The 16,038-nt window shown below is 32.2% G+C and overlaps 1 protein-coding gene across 2 annotated transcripts; it reads left to right on the top strand.

The window, feature by feature from the left end:
• Nucleotides 1-759: 759 nt before the first annotated feature.
• On the top strand, nt 760-14,355 carry LOC134278674 (von Willebrand factor A domain-containing protein 5A-like). Of its 2 annotated transcripts, none has more exons than XM_062760974.1 (4): nt 760-1,034; nt 7,363-7,503; nt 10,739-10,869; nt 11,878-14,355. In XM_062760974.1, the coding sequence occupies exons 1-4, from the start codon at nt 989-991 to the stop codon at nt 12,046-12,048; spliced, it is 489 nt and encodes a 162-aa protein (XP_062616958.1). In that variant the 5' UTR covers nt 760-988; the 3' UTR covers nt 12,049-14,355. The 2 variants fall into 2 exon arrangements, with proteins under 2 accessions (XP_062616958.1, XP_062616957.1); XM_062760973.1 differs by having other exon boundaries at nt 762-1,034; nt 7,351-7,503.
• The last annotated feature ends 1,683 nt before the right edge of the window (nt 14,356-16,038 follow it).

Here is a 16,038-nt window from a genome sequence, read left to right on the forward strand (position 1 = left end):
GATCATATTAAAACATCTCCCTTCCTTTCCTTAAACAATAAATGCAATTAATGACATAACTTCTGGCAAGACTTTTGTCTTCATAAACCCTGTACAGATTACTACTACAAAAGAATTTCCAACATGAATGTTTAACTTTACTGCCGTTTATTGTTCGAGTACAACTGAGTAAGCCATTTTTTGTCGCAAATGTTTTCCGAAAGAAATATAACAAAGTAGTGCTGTCCATTTCTAAAACAAGTCCAGTATTTTTGTTTAATACATTTTATTAAACTGCATTAATTGACTCCCTGGTAAAAATGTTGATGCACACTGTTAATGTACTTTGTAAAACTTTTTCAACGTGCGTTGATTTTATCCCAATCTTGATGCACTTTGATTTTTTTTTTCGAAGTGAGTATTTTGTTTTTCAAAGTGCGTTGCAACAATGTTTCATACACAGTTTACTTAAAAGGCTTAATAGGATTTATTAGATATATTACAAGCCAAACATAAAGAAAAACATGTGAAAGTGATATGCAAATGGTGAAGAAAAGTCTTAAATGGGATAAATTATTTGAACAAATAAAAATCAAAAAGAGTAATCAACCTTTTATAGAAAAACTACGCTGAATGTTTCAGATGATTTAATCTTTTATCACTCTGATTCCAAATATGATTTGTAGTTGTGTACTTTAAACATATTTTATTGAGTATAATTCAATCAGGATTGGGCAACAGGCAATGCCTATGTAAACCCTCTCCTAGTTGTGTGTTATAAAAATGAGTGAATATTAAATGAGACAAAAATTTCAATCGTATAAAATTAAGAAAAATTAAATGAGGTAATAACAAATAGTAATACAGTAACAGACGCTTGTAGCATTGAAAGCAGAGCGAGGATATACTCTTACTATAAATGAAAGAGAAATGAAAAGACAAAATTTTATATTTATGTTTAGCAGCTAGGTCATCAAACAGGAAAAAGAAGCCATTAGCTTTTCACAGGATGGATTTATTTGTCGACTGTGAAATTCCAGCCCTAGACCAGAAAGGTAATCTTCGATATTATGCACTACACGCTGGATTGTCTTCAATGTATAGTTGTTTTCTATTTATTTTGACATTTTGAAAGTTATTGGTGTGATAAATAGAGAATACTACATACTAAAATCCATTTCATATGTCATATCAGCCCGAGGGCTATTTATCATATATTTAAAATACATAATATGCGAGTTCACATATGGTCATTGAAGAATGTTTATGCTTGTCAGTGACATTTTTCTTTAAAATCTAATGGAGCCAATTTTAGGTAACTGAGAAAAAAAATTAAGACCACAAATGTCATGCAAGAATTATTTTATATGAATATTTAAATAAAATCAACTACATTAACTTTTAAACTTTATACAAACGTTACTTCCGGTTTGATATGGATTTTCTGCCCGCCGGTCTGATACGTGATATGGATTTTCGGCCCGGTCCGTGATATGGGGTATTGTGACGTCACCCGTATCACACCGTAAAGAATCGGTGTATTTACTACTAAGTATATGATAAATCTGAATATCGCTTGCTATCCTTTAAATAAAAAGACTTCCAGTTGAATCCAATACATTTCCGAACATTTCTTACAGTATTCTTAAATGTAACGTAAGTTTTAATAAAATCATTCTTGCATAAAACCTATATGTTTCTGTATGATTCTTGCATCCATGCTTTATACACAGTTTTCTTGAAAAGCTCAAGAGAATTACAGGAAATGCGTAAGATTCATAAATATTGATTCAAGTCGAACATGAAAAAAAAAAACATTCAAAAAATAATATGCAAACGGTGACAAGAGGTCTTTAATGGAACAAATAATTTGCACAAATCAGACAGCGCTCAACCCCTTGTAAGAAAACTACGTTGAAAATTTCAGATGATTTAATCTTTAAGCATAATGATTCCAATAATATTTGTAGTTGGGTGTTACAAATATGAGTGTTAAACTCAAACATTATCAAACTGTGACGTGATGAATTAAAAAGGAAATGAGAGGTGATAAGAATTGAAATAATACACTTAGTCCCCTTAAACTACAAAACTGAAAGCAAGGCGAATATATACCTTCACTATTAATGAAACAGAATTAAGTGAGGATTACAAAATTTTATGTAAAGATATTGCAGTTAAGATAATATATATATTAGGTTAACTGCTTCATGTTGCATTATTCTACGAAGGGTTTCTGAAAAAAAAAATCGTGGACAATTCATGCAGAAAGACAAAAAAAAAATAAGACTGCATCCTTAAAAGAACAAGTCTCAGTAAGGCATTATCTGTGGTTCCCAGTTACTCATCAATTTTTAAACCTTCATTAAAACCTTAAAAATTACATTATATTATTCTCTTATGTCTGTGATATATGCAATAGGTTTTAAAAATATCAAATAATTGCAAAAGACGACACGCGAAGGTGAGTTTTAAAGCTGGGGTCCTTTAATTTTCATGAATATCAAAAGAAATTTGTGACAGGTACCCACTTCACAGCTTTCGTAGACATCGAGCGCAGGTTTGTTCAAAGTCGAGATCGAAATATAATGTGTACATTGTATATAATATTTATAAAGGTTGTGTGAAAGTATCTTTGTTGAACAACCTTGTGCTCTATGTTTTCTACTTAAAAGTATCATGATTTTGAATCTGTTCGGTGAGTACATTTACATTAAGGAACACCCCTTGTTGACCTACTAAGAATAGATAATATGTCACGTGAATCCATACCGTCACAGGTGAATACCTCTGGAAAGTGTGTTTACTTTATGAAGCAACACATGTAGCTTGTATTTGAACCACTTTAATTTTTTGAAATTCAAAACAAAGTTCTCACAAGACTTCAAAGAATATCAAATATGTTACACCGTGGGCTTTGATGGTTTTCCGGAACATGTTTTCATTCTAACGCGTTTAATCGCAATTTTCCTGGGCATTGCCATTGCGAAGAGCACACAAATCAATATATTAGTGTAGATGAAGAATACGGAGACAACGAACAGTATTCAATCTCAAAGTTCATAAAACAATACAAAATAGGAGCAGAGCAAACACGGACCTTCGAAACATCAGAGGTGGGATCAGGTGCCATGTAAATAAATACACATTTAAACAATTTCTTGCTAAAAACAAAACAAAACAAAACAAACAAACAAAAAACACGCAAACGATTCCAAAGAAAACATTTTCTTCACATTTAATCTAAACAAATACATGTACTCTATACTAACCACTTGAATATCCAAAGAAACTTTACACTCTATCCACGTTTTGGGCTCATATAAACTCGGAAAAATTATTCTAATGTGTTAACAGAATGCAACAGAGAAGATGATTTTTGAGTTTGGATTTCATCTCCCAATCTAGTGAATTTATTATAAGACAGAAATAATCCGTGTGAAATGTAAATAATAATATTAACTTTCTTTATTCCAACAATTGCATGTATTTGAAGTGTAATAGTTATGTATGCTCAATTATTCGATAAATAAATCAGAATATTTATTACAGCATTTAGCGCGAAATTCAGAAATACATACATTTCAGGAAGGTGGTATTGGGGGAGGGGCGACACCTTGTTTTCGGAGAAAAATCTAAGCCACCTCCCCCTTAAAATTTTTTTACGCCTTTACGCTGTGACGAAATGAATAAATATTATACATTAATGTTAATGTTATTTTTTTCCAATCAAAATGAGTAAAAGTTTGACTCCCACACCTACATAAACGATTTTTTTCGCGTTTGGAAACTGGGTTCCTTTTTTTCTTTCGCTTTATCAAACTTTTGTGTATATATCTATTCTTGTCTATTTTTTCTCACCCCCCCCCTTTACAAACGAAGGGAGTGTATTACTGTGTGCATTTGCCGTAACTTAATGTTCGCTCGTCTGTATTTTTTGAATGATAATATAAAAAAAATAATACAGTGGTTAAAATACTTTGACATTTGATTCAACGATGATAGATAAAAAAAATAAATAAAACGAGATTAGGGGATTTTTCAAAACTCCAACTAAAAAACCTCAAGAACGAAAAGAAGACCCCCACCAACTCCAAATTAAGAAGAATACGAATGATAAACAAACAAACAAACAAAAAAAACAATCATTAATATTATATCTTATCTCACGCTACAGCTCAAAATATCTTTCGTTATATAGTACCTTATTTAAATGTCCCCGCCCATTTTCATGTAATAAAGAAACCGTACTCTGTTCGGAAGAAAATGTTCCGGAATTTGTATGTGCGGTAGGTGTTGGAAATTGGGTTGTATTTCTAGTTAGATATTCAAAGTTATTAATATGATTGCACAATATTTTAATTAGAAATACTATGTTATACATCATGATATGAAAAGTAATTCCGTATCCTCAAGTATATTCTGTAAAATAAGGGCGAAAAAAGGGACCAAGCTTCTATACTTAAGTAGAATACTCCTTTCTTAAAGTGGCACAGTGACGCACAAGGTGGAAAATTGACAAATGTAGAATTTTCGCATGACCTCTGTAAATTTTGTTCAATTCCTTAAAGTATTAGGTTTCAGAAAATTACAGGTTTTAGAACCTAAAAATTAAAATTTTATGGGGAAAAATAAAAGTAAAAATAATTTCTGTCTGCCCCAGAACAAAAATATTGCAAAATACCCTGGTACTTCTTCCTTCCTATCATACGCGTGCGCAGAAAAGTGTTTAATAAATTTCCATAGTTACCATGGTCTCAGGTATCCACAAATGAATATAAGTAAACCAAAAAATTTGATGCAATCTTTTTAAAAAGTTGTTAGAACATATTTCTCACCTTTGCATGTTCCAGTTGAATTTTGTTTACAAGTTTGAGCTAAAAATAAGAGTAGCGTGACCTTGACAAATACGAAACAACGAAATGGTTAATACAACCTTTGTTTTTCCGGCGCTTATATTGTGCAGTCAATTCTTGCAATTGAATTGTCATCTCTTCGCTATATACTCACAATTTTCGTAAGTCTTTCTCTGTATGCTACAGAATCTTAAAATTAAGATATGATTTTGACTCACTCTGCCGCTTTCAAGGTACTTGGACACAGATTAGAAGTTATTATTTTCTCTATAATATTACGACTTATATATTTTAATAGCATTTCACACAAAAATTAATTAAAAATCTTATTTCATATAAAAGATATTAAAATTTCAAATTTTTTTGGTGGGTTTGATTGACACATTCTTGCACTTTCACAAAGTAATTTTATTCTTAATCCTTAGGAAAAGTGGCAATCTCGTTTTGTATAAATTAAAAATATTAATACTATAATCCAGAAAATTCAGAGTAGACATGTTCGAAAGCAAAACAAACACACAATATATTGTCAGTCCGTGCAGTTGTGGTAACCAGACTGTGACGATTGAACGCACCCGGTGAATTGTAAACATCAACAATAACAGAACTCGTGCCCTATGTACAAAAACTGTGTAATAACACGAGTGTGCTCGATTTGCTAAACTCTGTACGCAACTCTTAGTTCGGAATGACGATGCTTGTGAAGGAGTTTTGCTTTCTAACATTTCTACTCTGAAAAAAAATATTTTTCTGGATTAAAGTTTTTAAAATATTTCTCATCAATACACAACAAGATTGCCACTTTTCCAAAGGATTATGAGTATAGTTAAAATTTGTGTTTTAATAACTTTTAAATGAAATAAGATTTTTAATTTTTGTGTGAAATGATATTAAAATATATATGTCGTAATATTATAGAAAAAATATTGACTTCAAATCTGTGTCCAAGTACCTTTAAATGATTCTTTTTCACATTTTTCAGAAGTATACATGTACATTTTGAAATGTAAAATTTCGAATTGATATTCCGTTAAATAAACTAAATATTCCATTTTATGTTATGATAATAGATTTTTTATGTTATGATGACGTTAAAAGTAACGTTATCCAAGTTGGAAAAACTAACTTCACTGATGCACACATTTGAGTTCCCCTTAACGAGGTCGAATCCTGATGATTAAAGTCTTAAACTTTTTTTTAAGTATATCTTTGTTTCTACATGCATAGCTTGATTAAAAATCAAATAAAAAAATGGGGGCTAATATGCTTCTTTTGGCACTGCAGTGCATTTAATATGTCATTGACCTTTTTGCACTGAAATTTGTGTCTTAATCAAAAATTAGTTCTTCTACGTTTTCCCTCTAATATTCTTATCCAAATAAAGAATGGAACAAAATAAACTATAAGTATATTTTTTATTAAAAGACACTTTTAAATTGTGACTAGGAAAAAAGTTTCAAATTGCTTTGCATAATCAATTATTTGACCTTTCTACACTCACTTAAGACTGTGTGCAGCGATTATAGTCTTTTGGTACTATCTTTAGTTGTTCATCCGTACCTTTTTTCTACCAGGCGGAAGACTCAATGAGAAATCCCGCTTTAAAATATTCCAATTGACGACATAATAGAAAATCGCCATCACTTAATCAACATGAAACATATGCACTTTTCTATTTAATCTTATTTATCCTTTTTTATTACATTTTTACCAGTGAAATACAGTCTGTAGTTTTTTCATTGAATAAAAATATGCTGTCACAGTGTGAAAGGATATCAAAATGATATCCTGTCACGGTGTGACAAATATCAAAAGTGCGGTAAAGCTCGCGATTTTCCTACCTATAACAGAGAGTGTTGTAAAAAAATCTTCTTTGACCTGATATAAGATGGAAATAGATAAATAAACCATTCTGACAGAGAATAAAACTGTAAAAATTACCCAAAATATGTTAATAAATCCATGTTTACAATGTTTTCACCTCACTTAGCTATGACATCTCAACCTCTCAACTATGACGTCATGTAGCTTATGACTGTATTACAAAAAGACAGAGGCGAAGAAAAAATCAAAGGATTTTTTTTTTAAAATGTAATAAACAGTAAATTCAATGTTTTTGTAGTTGAATATGGAATTTATTTAACTCGTGAGACAGGATTTTTGATAATTTCACTCGTGCTTCGCACTCGTGAAAGTATCAAAAAATCCTGTCCCACTCGTTAAATAAATTCCATATTCAACTACAAAACATTGAATATCCTCTATATATCGGTTAATTCTGGCGTATTCTTAAAAGAAAGCCGTTGGACCATATATACCCTGTGTGCATCCAAGTTAAATTAAACATATAATTTTATTATTTGTGTTGTTTTTAAAGAAAATAAAAATATAAATTGCTAAAATAAATCCAGCCTTTTCGTGTTTTCTCTTTAATAAAAACGCATTGTCCACACTTTTTCATGACAATCCTTGTATTTCTTTGAATTATGAAATCTTTCAACTTTTCTTTTTATAGAAACATGTGAAGACAGTTTATGTGTCAAGTCTGACATACACGAGGAATTTTATTTTGAGGGATCTGGCATACCTGACATACAAGCGGAATGTTATTTTGGGGAATCTGAAATACCTAAACCTCCTGAGCCGTACGAGTTCAAAAAAGAAAAAAGTAAGATTTAATTTCAATTGAATGTATTTTAAAAAGATCAATTTAATTGGTTGTTGAAACTAAAGTTGTAATTTAATTCAAAATGAGATAATCTTGAAGAATATTTATTTGTCTTTCATTGCGTAACAAGAACTTTTGCTTTAAGTTTGTTGCCCCAAGCTATCACTGAGAGTGGTTGGTGTTAATCTTGGTCTCTGTGTCCGTCCGTCCGTCTATCGTCTAAATGTATTTCTTTCTATCTAAATCACTTTCATTTCAATGCGATATCTCGAGAAACCATTTGAGCCTTTGGAATGAGTTTACGTAGCAACTCCCTACAGCATAAATAAGACCCCTTTTGATTTTGAGGTGTTCGAAAGTCAAATGTCAAGATAATAAATTCGTTAATTCTGTTTTAACACTTTCGTTTCGGTGCGATATCTCGAAAGACCTTTTATCGTTTGCAGTAAAATTTTATACCACAAATACCTTTGGAATTAGGAAGATTCCTATCTATTTGAAAAGGTCAAAAGTTCAAAGATGAACGTCGTAAATTAATGTATTCTCTTTGTGTGTGTGTAGAACCTTTATTTCCGGACGATATATCAAGAAGCTTAATTGATACCAGGACTCCCCATGGTCCGGTCCGACCTTCTTAAAAAGTCCCCATCCCCCTTTGCCCATCCGGTCCCCTTATGACACCCTCTAGATCTGTGCATGATCTTCTTTTTTTCTTACGCGAGGGACACAGATTCTCTAAATAAGCTTGTTTAACTAAAACTTATTTTCAACTCTTCGATTCAACTAAAACTGAGGTTGTCAGGTCATGGAAGATAAAAATAATTTTTTCTAAAGGTTGGGGGTCAAGTATCTATTTCTTTTACAAAGGGATTAAAATAACACCAAACCAATACACTGGAGTTGGACGCATCATATAGACAAGCTGATTACCTTTATATCTTATAATTATCTCATCAATTTTATCCGAAATCGGTTGAGAAATAGGTCCACTGTCATTTTTAAAGCAATTATTATACCTCTACTTTTAAAACTCTAAATGAAAAATATGGGCAATATGAAAACCATTTATCCTTCTGTATTCAAAACTCTAGAAGTGAAAAAAGAATTACATGATTACATGGTCAGTATACGTATTGACGAAGCAGGTAACATCAGTGTCTTCATTTGTAAGGCCCATTATATAAATTTTATTTTAGAAGAACTTGGATTTAATTCTACAAGTGGTAATCCAACATATACTCATAGTTCCCATTCTAAGGGAAGAAATTTTTCAAAATTATATGTTAGTTTTGAAAAGTTTTCATTTCTCAAAGACCAAAATGAATTTGAACTACAATAAACGTATATATTGGATTCCGAAACTTCATAAGAATCCTTACAAACAAAGATACAGAGTGGGTTCTAGTAAATGTTCAAACACGCCTTTTTCATTAATCCACACTAAGATATTAACAGTAGTGAAGGAGAAACTTCAAGAGTACTGACAATAATATATTCAAGAAGTGGTGTAAATCAGGTATGATTACTTAAAAATTCCAAGGAACTTTTGGACAACTTAAAATCACATGATGTTACCAAAATCAACAGTTTTTTTTTTAAAAAACATATAACTTTTCAACTTAATACACAACCATTCCCAACGATAAATTAAAGTCCAGGCTTTTTGATATCATTGACAGCCTTTTTTTCATAAAAATGGAATTCATAAATTTACCAACCTTGTCATTGGTCATTTGCAACATTACTTTGTTATAAACATTTTGATTGTACACATAAGTACTCTGAAGTTGACATCAAAGAGGTGCTCGAGTTTCTGATTGAAAATATCTATGTTGTTTTTGGAGACCAGGTCTTCCAACAATCTACTGGAATTCCCATGGGTACCAATTTTGCCCCGTTATTAGCAAACCTATTTTTGTATTTACATATGAAGCAGAATTTTTGCAAAATCTTATGCGTGAAAAGAAGAAAACACTTGCCGTGGCCTACAACTCGACATTAAGATATATCGACGACGTATTATCAATTAACAATATTTACATTCGCTTTGTTTTCTACTAAGCCAACTGTGAAATTGATTTGAATACCTTTTCGTGTATACTCACGCATAGAAATATACACAGAGAAACGTACTAACATGACGTCACAATGAGGATGCAGCGACGTTAGTAAAAGAATAACGATATAGGGTAGCGAGAAATTCAAATATTTAGTATGTTTTTGGTGCTTCCAAACATGTAAAATGTAAATATAAGGAATGTTTTAAAGTTAATTGTGAATTATTGGTGTGTGAATCGCACAGACTTGCACGTAGGCATATTTTTCATGAAGCGCTAGCTTGAGATGAAAGATACCGCAGAGTCTGACATATCTGTTTCATATTTGGATATTTTACTTGAAAAGGGCGTTAATAGTAATCTAACAGCCAAGCTCTATGATAAACGTGACACTTTAACTTTTCTATCGTCAACTGCCCTGAAAATCAGAGCTACTCCCTGTGACTACTCCCTCATGAATATTTATTGATATTTTTAACCAATTAAAATGAATACTGGAACAGTAATGTATACACCAGGTCACATGATCCTCACATCAACCTGTGTAACATCGCGCACCAATGTGTACACCAGGTCACGTGATCGACGCGACCTGTAAATATAGAATTGTGGAACAGTGAACACTCCGTTCAAGGTATCTCGAGTCAGTGACGTGCATGATGTTATTTGCATTGTAAAAATGACGTCAATTCTATTCGACATGTGATGTCAAAATCATACTTGAATTCTGGCAAAATGAAGACAACGAAAATTCTTCGAAATGTCAGTAAAATTATTTTTAAAAAATAATTCCATTGTCCTCGGTATTGATGCATTAGTTATCTTACAATCTTTTGAAGCATTGGAATTTTTGATTATTTTGATATTATCTATTATACTTGTATTTCTTTAATGTGTGGATATTCGGTTAAATAATCGCCTATATGATTGTTTCGGTATGAATAAAAAACCAGTTATGTGTTGGGTACTCGAGATATATGAATTTAAGGTCCCCCAAGAGAGGGAAATAGTTTCCTGTCGAGGGGAACCATGAATTTGACATTTCCCGAGTAACCATTCCATAACTGTATAGTGCTCTAAAGAATATATAAGATTTAAAAAAAAGAAGTGAACATCTAATACTCTGTAGCCAACAGTTTAAAAAAAATATTTTCAAAAGACAATGATTTTCTTTAAAGGAGATCATCCCATGAAGATGATAAAATTGATTGAGGATCAGAAATTTGACGGATCTTGGGAGTTAACAGAGGAAATCTCAAAAATACTCGGCAAATCACAAAATGAAATAAAAACATCTGCAACTACACAGGTAAATGGTATAATGTAAAGTAACTTTAATTTGTTATATGCGATACATTGGAAGCATTGTCTAAAGTGAAAGAGTTGCATACAGTTACACCTGTTTGATATAAACTACTTTCAACGCAAGACAAAGTCAAACCTAGTGGAAAACAAGAAAACATTGATGTAACCATCAATTGTCGCCCGGGAAATATATAAAGTAAACAATGAAAGAGTCTTGTTCATCAAACCGCTTCGATATGTGTGAAAAGATATGCGTCTAATTGATGGAGACGATAGTCGCGAATATTTGGAAAACTTATAGTCGGATAAATGTCAAACAAAAACGATATCATTTTAAACTTCAATTCCTCGAGTAAATGTTGGCTGCATGAAATATAAATTGAAGTTAGACACATACATCACCTATATTCGAAAATGTATTTAATTTTCAATTTTAGAATATAAAACTGTGCAGAGTACGTTTTTATGCGAGAAGTAAAATTCGATGTTCTAAAAAAAGGGACCTGTCGTTTTTTCGATAGTAAATGATAAACAACTTCATATGTTAATTATGAAAAACATATATATTTTTACAGATTCGCTTTATGGAAGTAAATATATTATGTATCTCGTAATTTATAAAGAGAAAGAACATTCTGATTAACCATCTTTTCAATGATTCTCATGGTTCCTTTTTGGTTCCTGGTGGAACATAGGGCCTCGGCAACAGTTCTCCACCGCACTCTATTCTGGGCAGCTGATTTCAATGATTAGAAAACCTTTAATTTTGAATAACTACTCCCACACCAATCCCCATATACCAACACTTAAACTTATATGTATAGAGCAGCCCGGTCATCCGGGCTGCAATTATATTCTATCCCTGATGATGTTACAAACCCTTAATAATTTTGAAGAAAAGAGAGTACAAGTATGTATCTGGTTACTCAAGTTAAGATTTTGCATCGTAAAATACATTCTCACACACATCACAAAGATTCAATTGACAACTATACAATTTTTTTACCTACAGGATGTCAATGTTTGGACGACAGCTCTTGCGATTGCATTTTTGAGAAAGTATTTCATGAAGCAAAAACATGAATGGGAGATGATCGAGGAGAAAGCGTTGAACTGGTTGAAGACAAGAGATGTTGAAGGCAAAGATGTCGTACAGGAAGCAATGAATTTTTTATCAACATAATTTTTTTGTTACTTCTGTGCTATTTCAGCCTGATAATAACATTCCTTTTGTGGAAATTTCACTACACATATCTTGTATGTTACATATCGCTGCAATGCATGCAATACAATACCTCTCATGTAATTTTAAAAATATATAATATCAACTTACTGACAGCGTAAGGATTAAAAGTTCCAGGTGATTACTGTAAGAATAGCTTTCGTACATTTATAATTTGGATTATCATTTCCTCAAATTTCGGTTTATGAAGTCCAAAATAGTAAAATTGCGAGGTTGAGCTTTTGTCATCCATGCTTGAGTGTTTGTAGAAATAGTTGGATTTTGAGGAACTATTTTTAGCTCACCTGAGCTGAAAGCTCAAGTGAGCTTTTCTGATCACATTTTGTCCGGCGTCCGTCTGTCTGTCCGTCTGTCTGTCTGTCTGTCCGTCTGTCCGTCTGTCTGTAAACTTTTCACATTTTCGACTTCTTCTCAAGAACCGCTGGGCCAATTTCAACCAAACTTGCCACAAAGTATCCTTGGGTAAAGGGAATTCAAGTTTGTTCAAAGGAAGGGCCACGCCCTAATTCAAGGGGAGATAATTGGGAATTAATGAAAATTTGGTGGCATATTTTAAAAATCTTCTTCTCAAGAACCACTGTGTCAGGAAAGATGAAACTTATGGGGAAACATCCTCAGGTAGTGTAGATTCAAATTTGTTCAAATCATTACCCCCGGGGGTAGGGCGGGGCCAAAATGGCCGACCTAAGTTTTACATGGAAATATATAAGAAAATTCTCTAAAAATCTTCTTCTCAAGAATGACAAAGCCATAATTCATCATATTTATATGGAAGCATGCTCAGGTAGTGTAGATTCAAGTTTGTTCAAATCGTGACCCCCAGGGGTAGGGCGGGGCCAAAATGGCCGACCAAAGTTTTACATAGAAATATAGGAAAATTCTTTAAAAATCTTCCTCCCAAGAATGACAAAGACATTATTCATCATATTTATATGGAAGCATGCTCAGGTAGTGTAGATTCAAGTTTGTTCAAATCATTACCCCCCTGGGGGTAGGGCGGGGCCAAAATGGCCGACCTAAGTTTTACATAGAAATATATATGAAAATTCTTTAAAAATCTTCTTCTCAAGAATGACAAAGCCATAATTCATCATATTTATATGGAAGCATGCTCAGGTAGTGTAGATTCAAGTTTGTTCAAATCATTACCCCGGGGAGTAGGGCGGGGCCAAAATGGCCGACCAAAGTTTTACATAGAAATATATAGGAAAATTCTTTAAAAATCTTCTTCTCAAGAATGACAAAGCCATAATTCATCATATTTATATGGAAGCATGCTCAGGTAGTGTAGATTCAAGTTTGTTCAAATCATGACCCCGCGGGGGTAGGGTGGGGCCAAAATGGCCGACCAAAGTTTTACATAGAAATATATAGGAAAATTCTTTAAAAATCTTCTTCTCAAGAATGACAAAGCCATAATTCATCATATTTATATGGAAGCATGCTCAGGTAGTGTAGATTCAAGTTTGTTCAAATCATGACCCCGCGGGGGTAGGGTGGGGCCAAAATGGCCGGCCAAAGTTTTACATAGAAATATATAGGAAAATTCTTTAAAAATCTTCTTCTCAAGAATGACAAAGCCATAATTCATCATATTTATATTGAAGCATGCTCAAGTAGTGTAGATTCAAATTTATTCCAATCATGACCCCCAGGGGTAGGGCGGGGCCAAAATGGCCAACCAAAGTTTTTAAAGATATATATAGGAAACTTCTTTAAAAATCATTTTTTTTTAAAAATAGCAAATCCATGATTGATCATGGGACTACTTTTGGATTTAAACTTTACAATAAAAAGCCATTTTCTACTTTTTCCTACCCTTAGTGCTCAGGTGAGCGATGTGGCCCATGGGCCTCTTTTTTATTCTAGTTATTATGCAACTAGCCTATACACTGATGTTGTTTTCTGTCTATTAGCCTTAACTATATTCAATACAAAAGTACTTTATATAGTAGTTTTAATAGTCAGGTATTTTTGAAAATGGTAGATAAATTAGACGGAAATAAATCTTTTCATTGTTCCATAAATGTTTTTTTCAAAGACCGAAATAACTTAAGCCTAATGAGAGAAGATTTGCTACCACTGCTCAAGAACCTTTGTTTTCTTTTGCACAGGAAACTTAATAATATTCAACATTACAATGTACCATTATAATGATTTTTTCTTTGCATTAAAACAAGTTTTAATGTCCATATTTCCATTTATCGGTATATTGAATCATTAAATTGAATTACAAACGGATGGAAAATGTGGGCGGAAATCTAGAATTAATGTGCGTAGTTTTTACAATAATAACAAAATTTGGAGGATTTGGGAATTTTTAAACTGAAATCAGGCTTAAAACATCGCTAGATTTTCAAATATTAACGAAGATGGATTTAAATGACTCGTATGTTTTAAGTTATGCAATATTCAATATACGCAATTGATTATTAGTAATAAAGTACATTTATTTTTTAATTTGTAATCTCATTTGAAATTGGTAATAAAATAACAATTTTCTCATTCTTTAAACACGCCCCCCCCCCCCCCCCAAAAAGGATTAATTTTGTTGTATCGCAGGGAAAGATATTTTGAAATTAAATTTACATTTTACATTAATTTCCTCAAATTAAAGATTATATCTCTTTGTGTTATGTTTCACATGCCCAGATCCAGATCTAGAAAGGCGTTGGGGCGGATCACCCATTTAACATTTGTACAGTCATATTATATATAAACTAAGCAATCTAAAACTGAGTTTACGTAAGAAATTTCAGGGTGGTTTTTTTCTGGGATGGACACATAAATATCTATGTAAATATGATTTTTTTTTCAAATATGTGTGGCAGTTGGCAGTAGGCATTAAGCAGGTGGCTGTAAGCAGTGAGCAGTTGGCAGTAAGCAGTTAGCTGTCGCCTATGGACTTCCATTAACATGTATATAAAGTGTAGAGCTAACTATATTTTATATTAAAAGTGCGCTCCGTACGCTTAAATTACATGATAGAAAAAGTGCCAACAAGATTTTATTATAGAAAACCTACTTGATGGTGAAAATTTTTTTTACAGCAAAAGTTAAATTTTAGGAATATGATTTAATTTTAACATTAGGTCTTATTTTGGCAAACGTGCTCAGCACTAACAGTTGACTTTTAAAATTTGAAATTTGACCACAGAGTATTCCGCCTACAAAGAATGCTTACCTCTCCTAGCTAAGAACCTGAGTTTTCAGGGGTTCGTGTTCTATGTCATGTTTAAAGATAAGTATTGTTTGTAAACTTCTCTAGATTTAAGAGGCTATTATTAATTAACCACCAGATTCAACTTAATTTTTTAGGCATAATAATATCTTAAGCTGTCAACTATCATCTGGCAAAGAAAAAATTCATACATTTTAGTTTTAAAATTTGATCAGTTTTGTATATCTTTCTGGATATGGAGCTCTTCTTTTAAAGGAGGTCACTGAAAATGGCCACAACCCCCAGTCCCTTTAAGGAGGCTGGGGGTCAACAAATTAACCATCAGATATAACTTATTTTAAATCGTATAAAAATGGCCACAACCCCCAGCCCCTGTAATCACTGTTTATTATCTCTACCTGTCATTGCTAGATCCCAATATTTATCTTAAGAATGATTTTTATGAAATAGGTTAATAACGTTATGGTAATTATAAATCAATTTGGTTGTTTTGAATATTGAGAAATTTTTGTTCTGACATGTATATTTGAAAAGTGTTTTCTTTAGTGGGGTATATACAGTGTATGTTGGAGTAATATTTTTAAAGAAATACACAAGCTAACTCTCGATTCCCGCCAACATTTTTCAACCAATTAATTCAATATAAATGGCGATTTGGCCATAAAATCTTTGTTTAATACAAGGAACAATTCAATGGTAATTGATGAATTGTCTTAATACAATATAAATAGTAAATTATCCATAATTCC

The sequence above is a fragment of the Saccostrea cucullata genome, unplaced genomic scaffold (assembly GCF_032062105.1).
Source record: "Saccostrea cucullata isolate Sc308-1 unplaced genomic scaffold, CSIRO_AGI_Scuc_v1 ctg10497, whole genome shotgun sequence".
Lineage (NCBI taxonomy): Eukaryota > Metazoa > Mollusca > Bivalvia > Ostreida > Ostreidae > Saccostrea > Saccostrea cuccullata.

What these genes read in the sequence shown, in the direction of transcription:
- LOC134278674 (XM_062760973.1), top strand. Translation starts at nt 989, where the DNA reads ATGGATTTATTTGTCGACTGTGAAATTCCAGCCCTAGACCAGAAAG. An exon ending in TCCAGCCCTAGACCAGAAAG is followed by an intron (nt 1,035 to 7,350) that starts GTAATCTTCGAT and finishes TTCTTTTTATAG; the next exon opens with AAACATGTGAAGACAGTTTA. An exon ending in AAACATCTGCAACTACACAG is followed by an intron (nt 10,870 to 11,877) that starts GTAAATGGTATA and finishes TTTTACCTACAG; the next exon opens with GATGTCAATGTTTGGACGAC.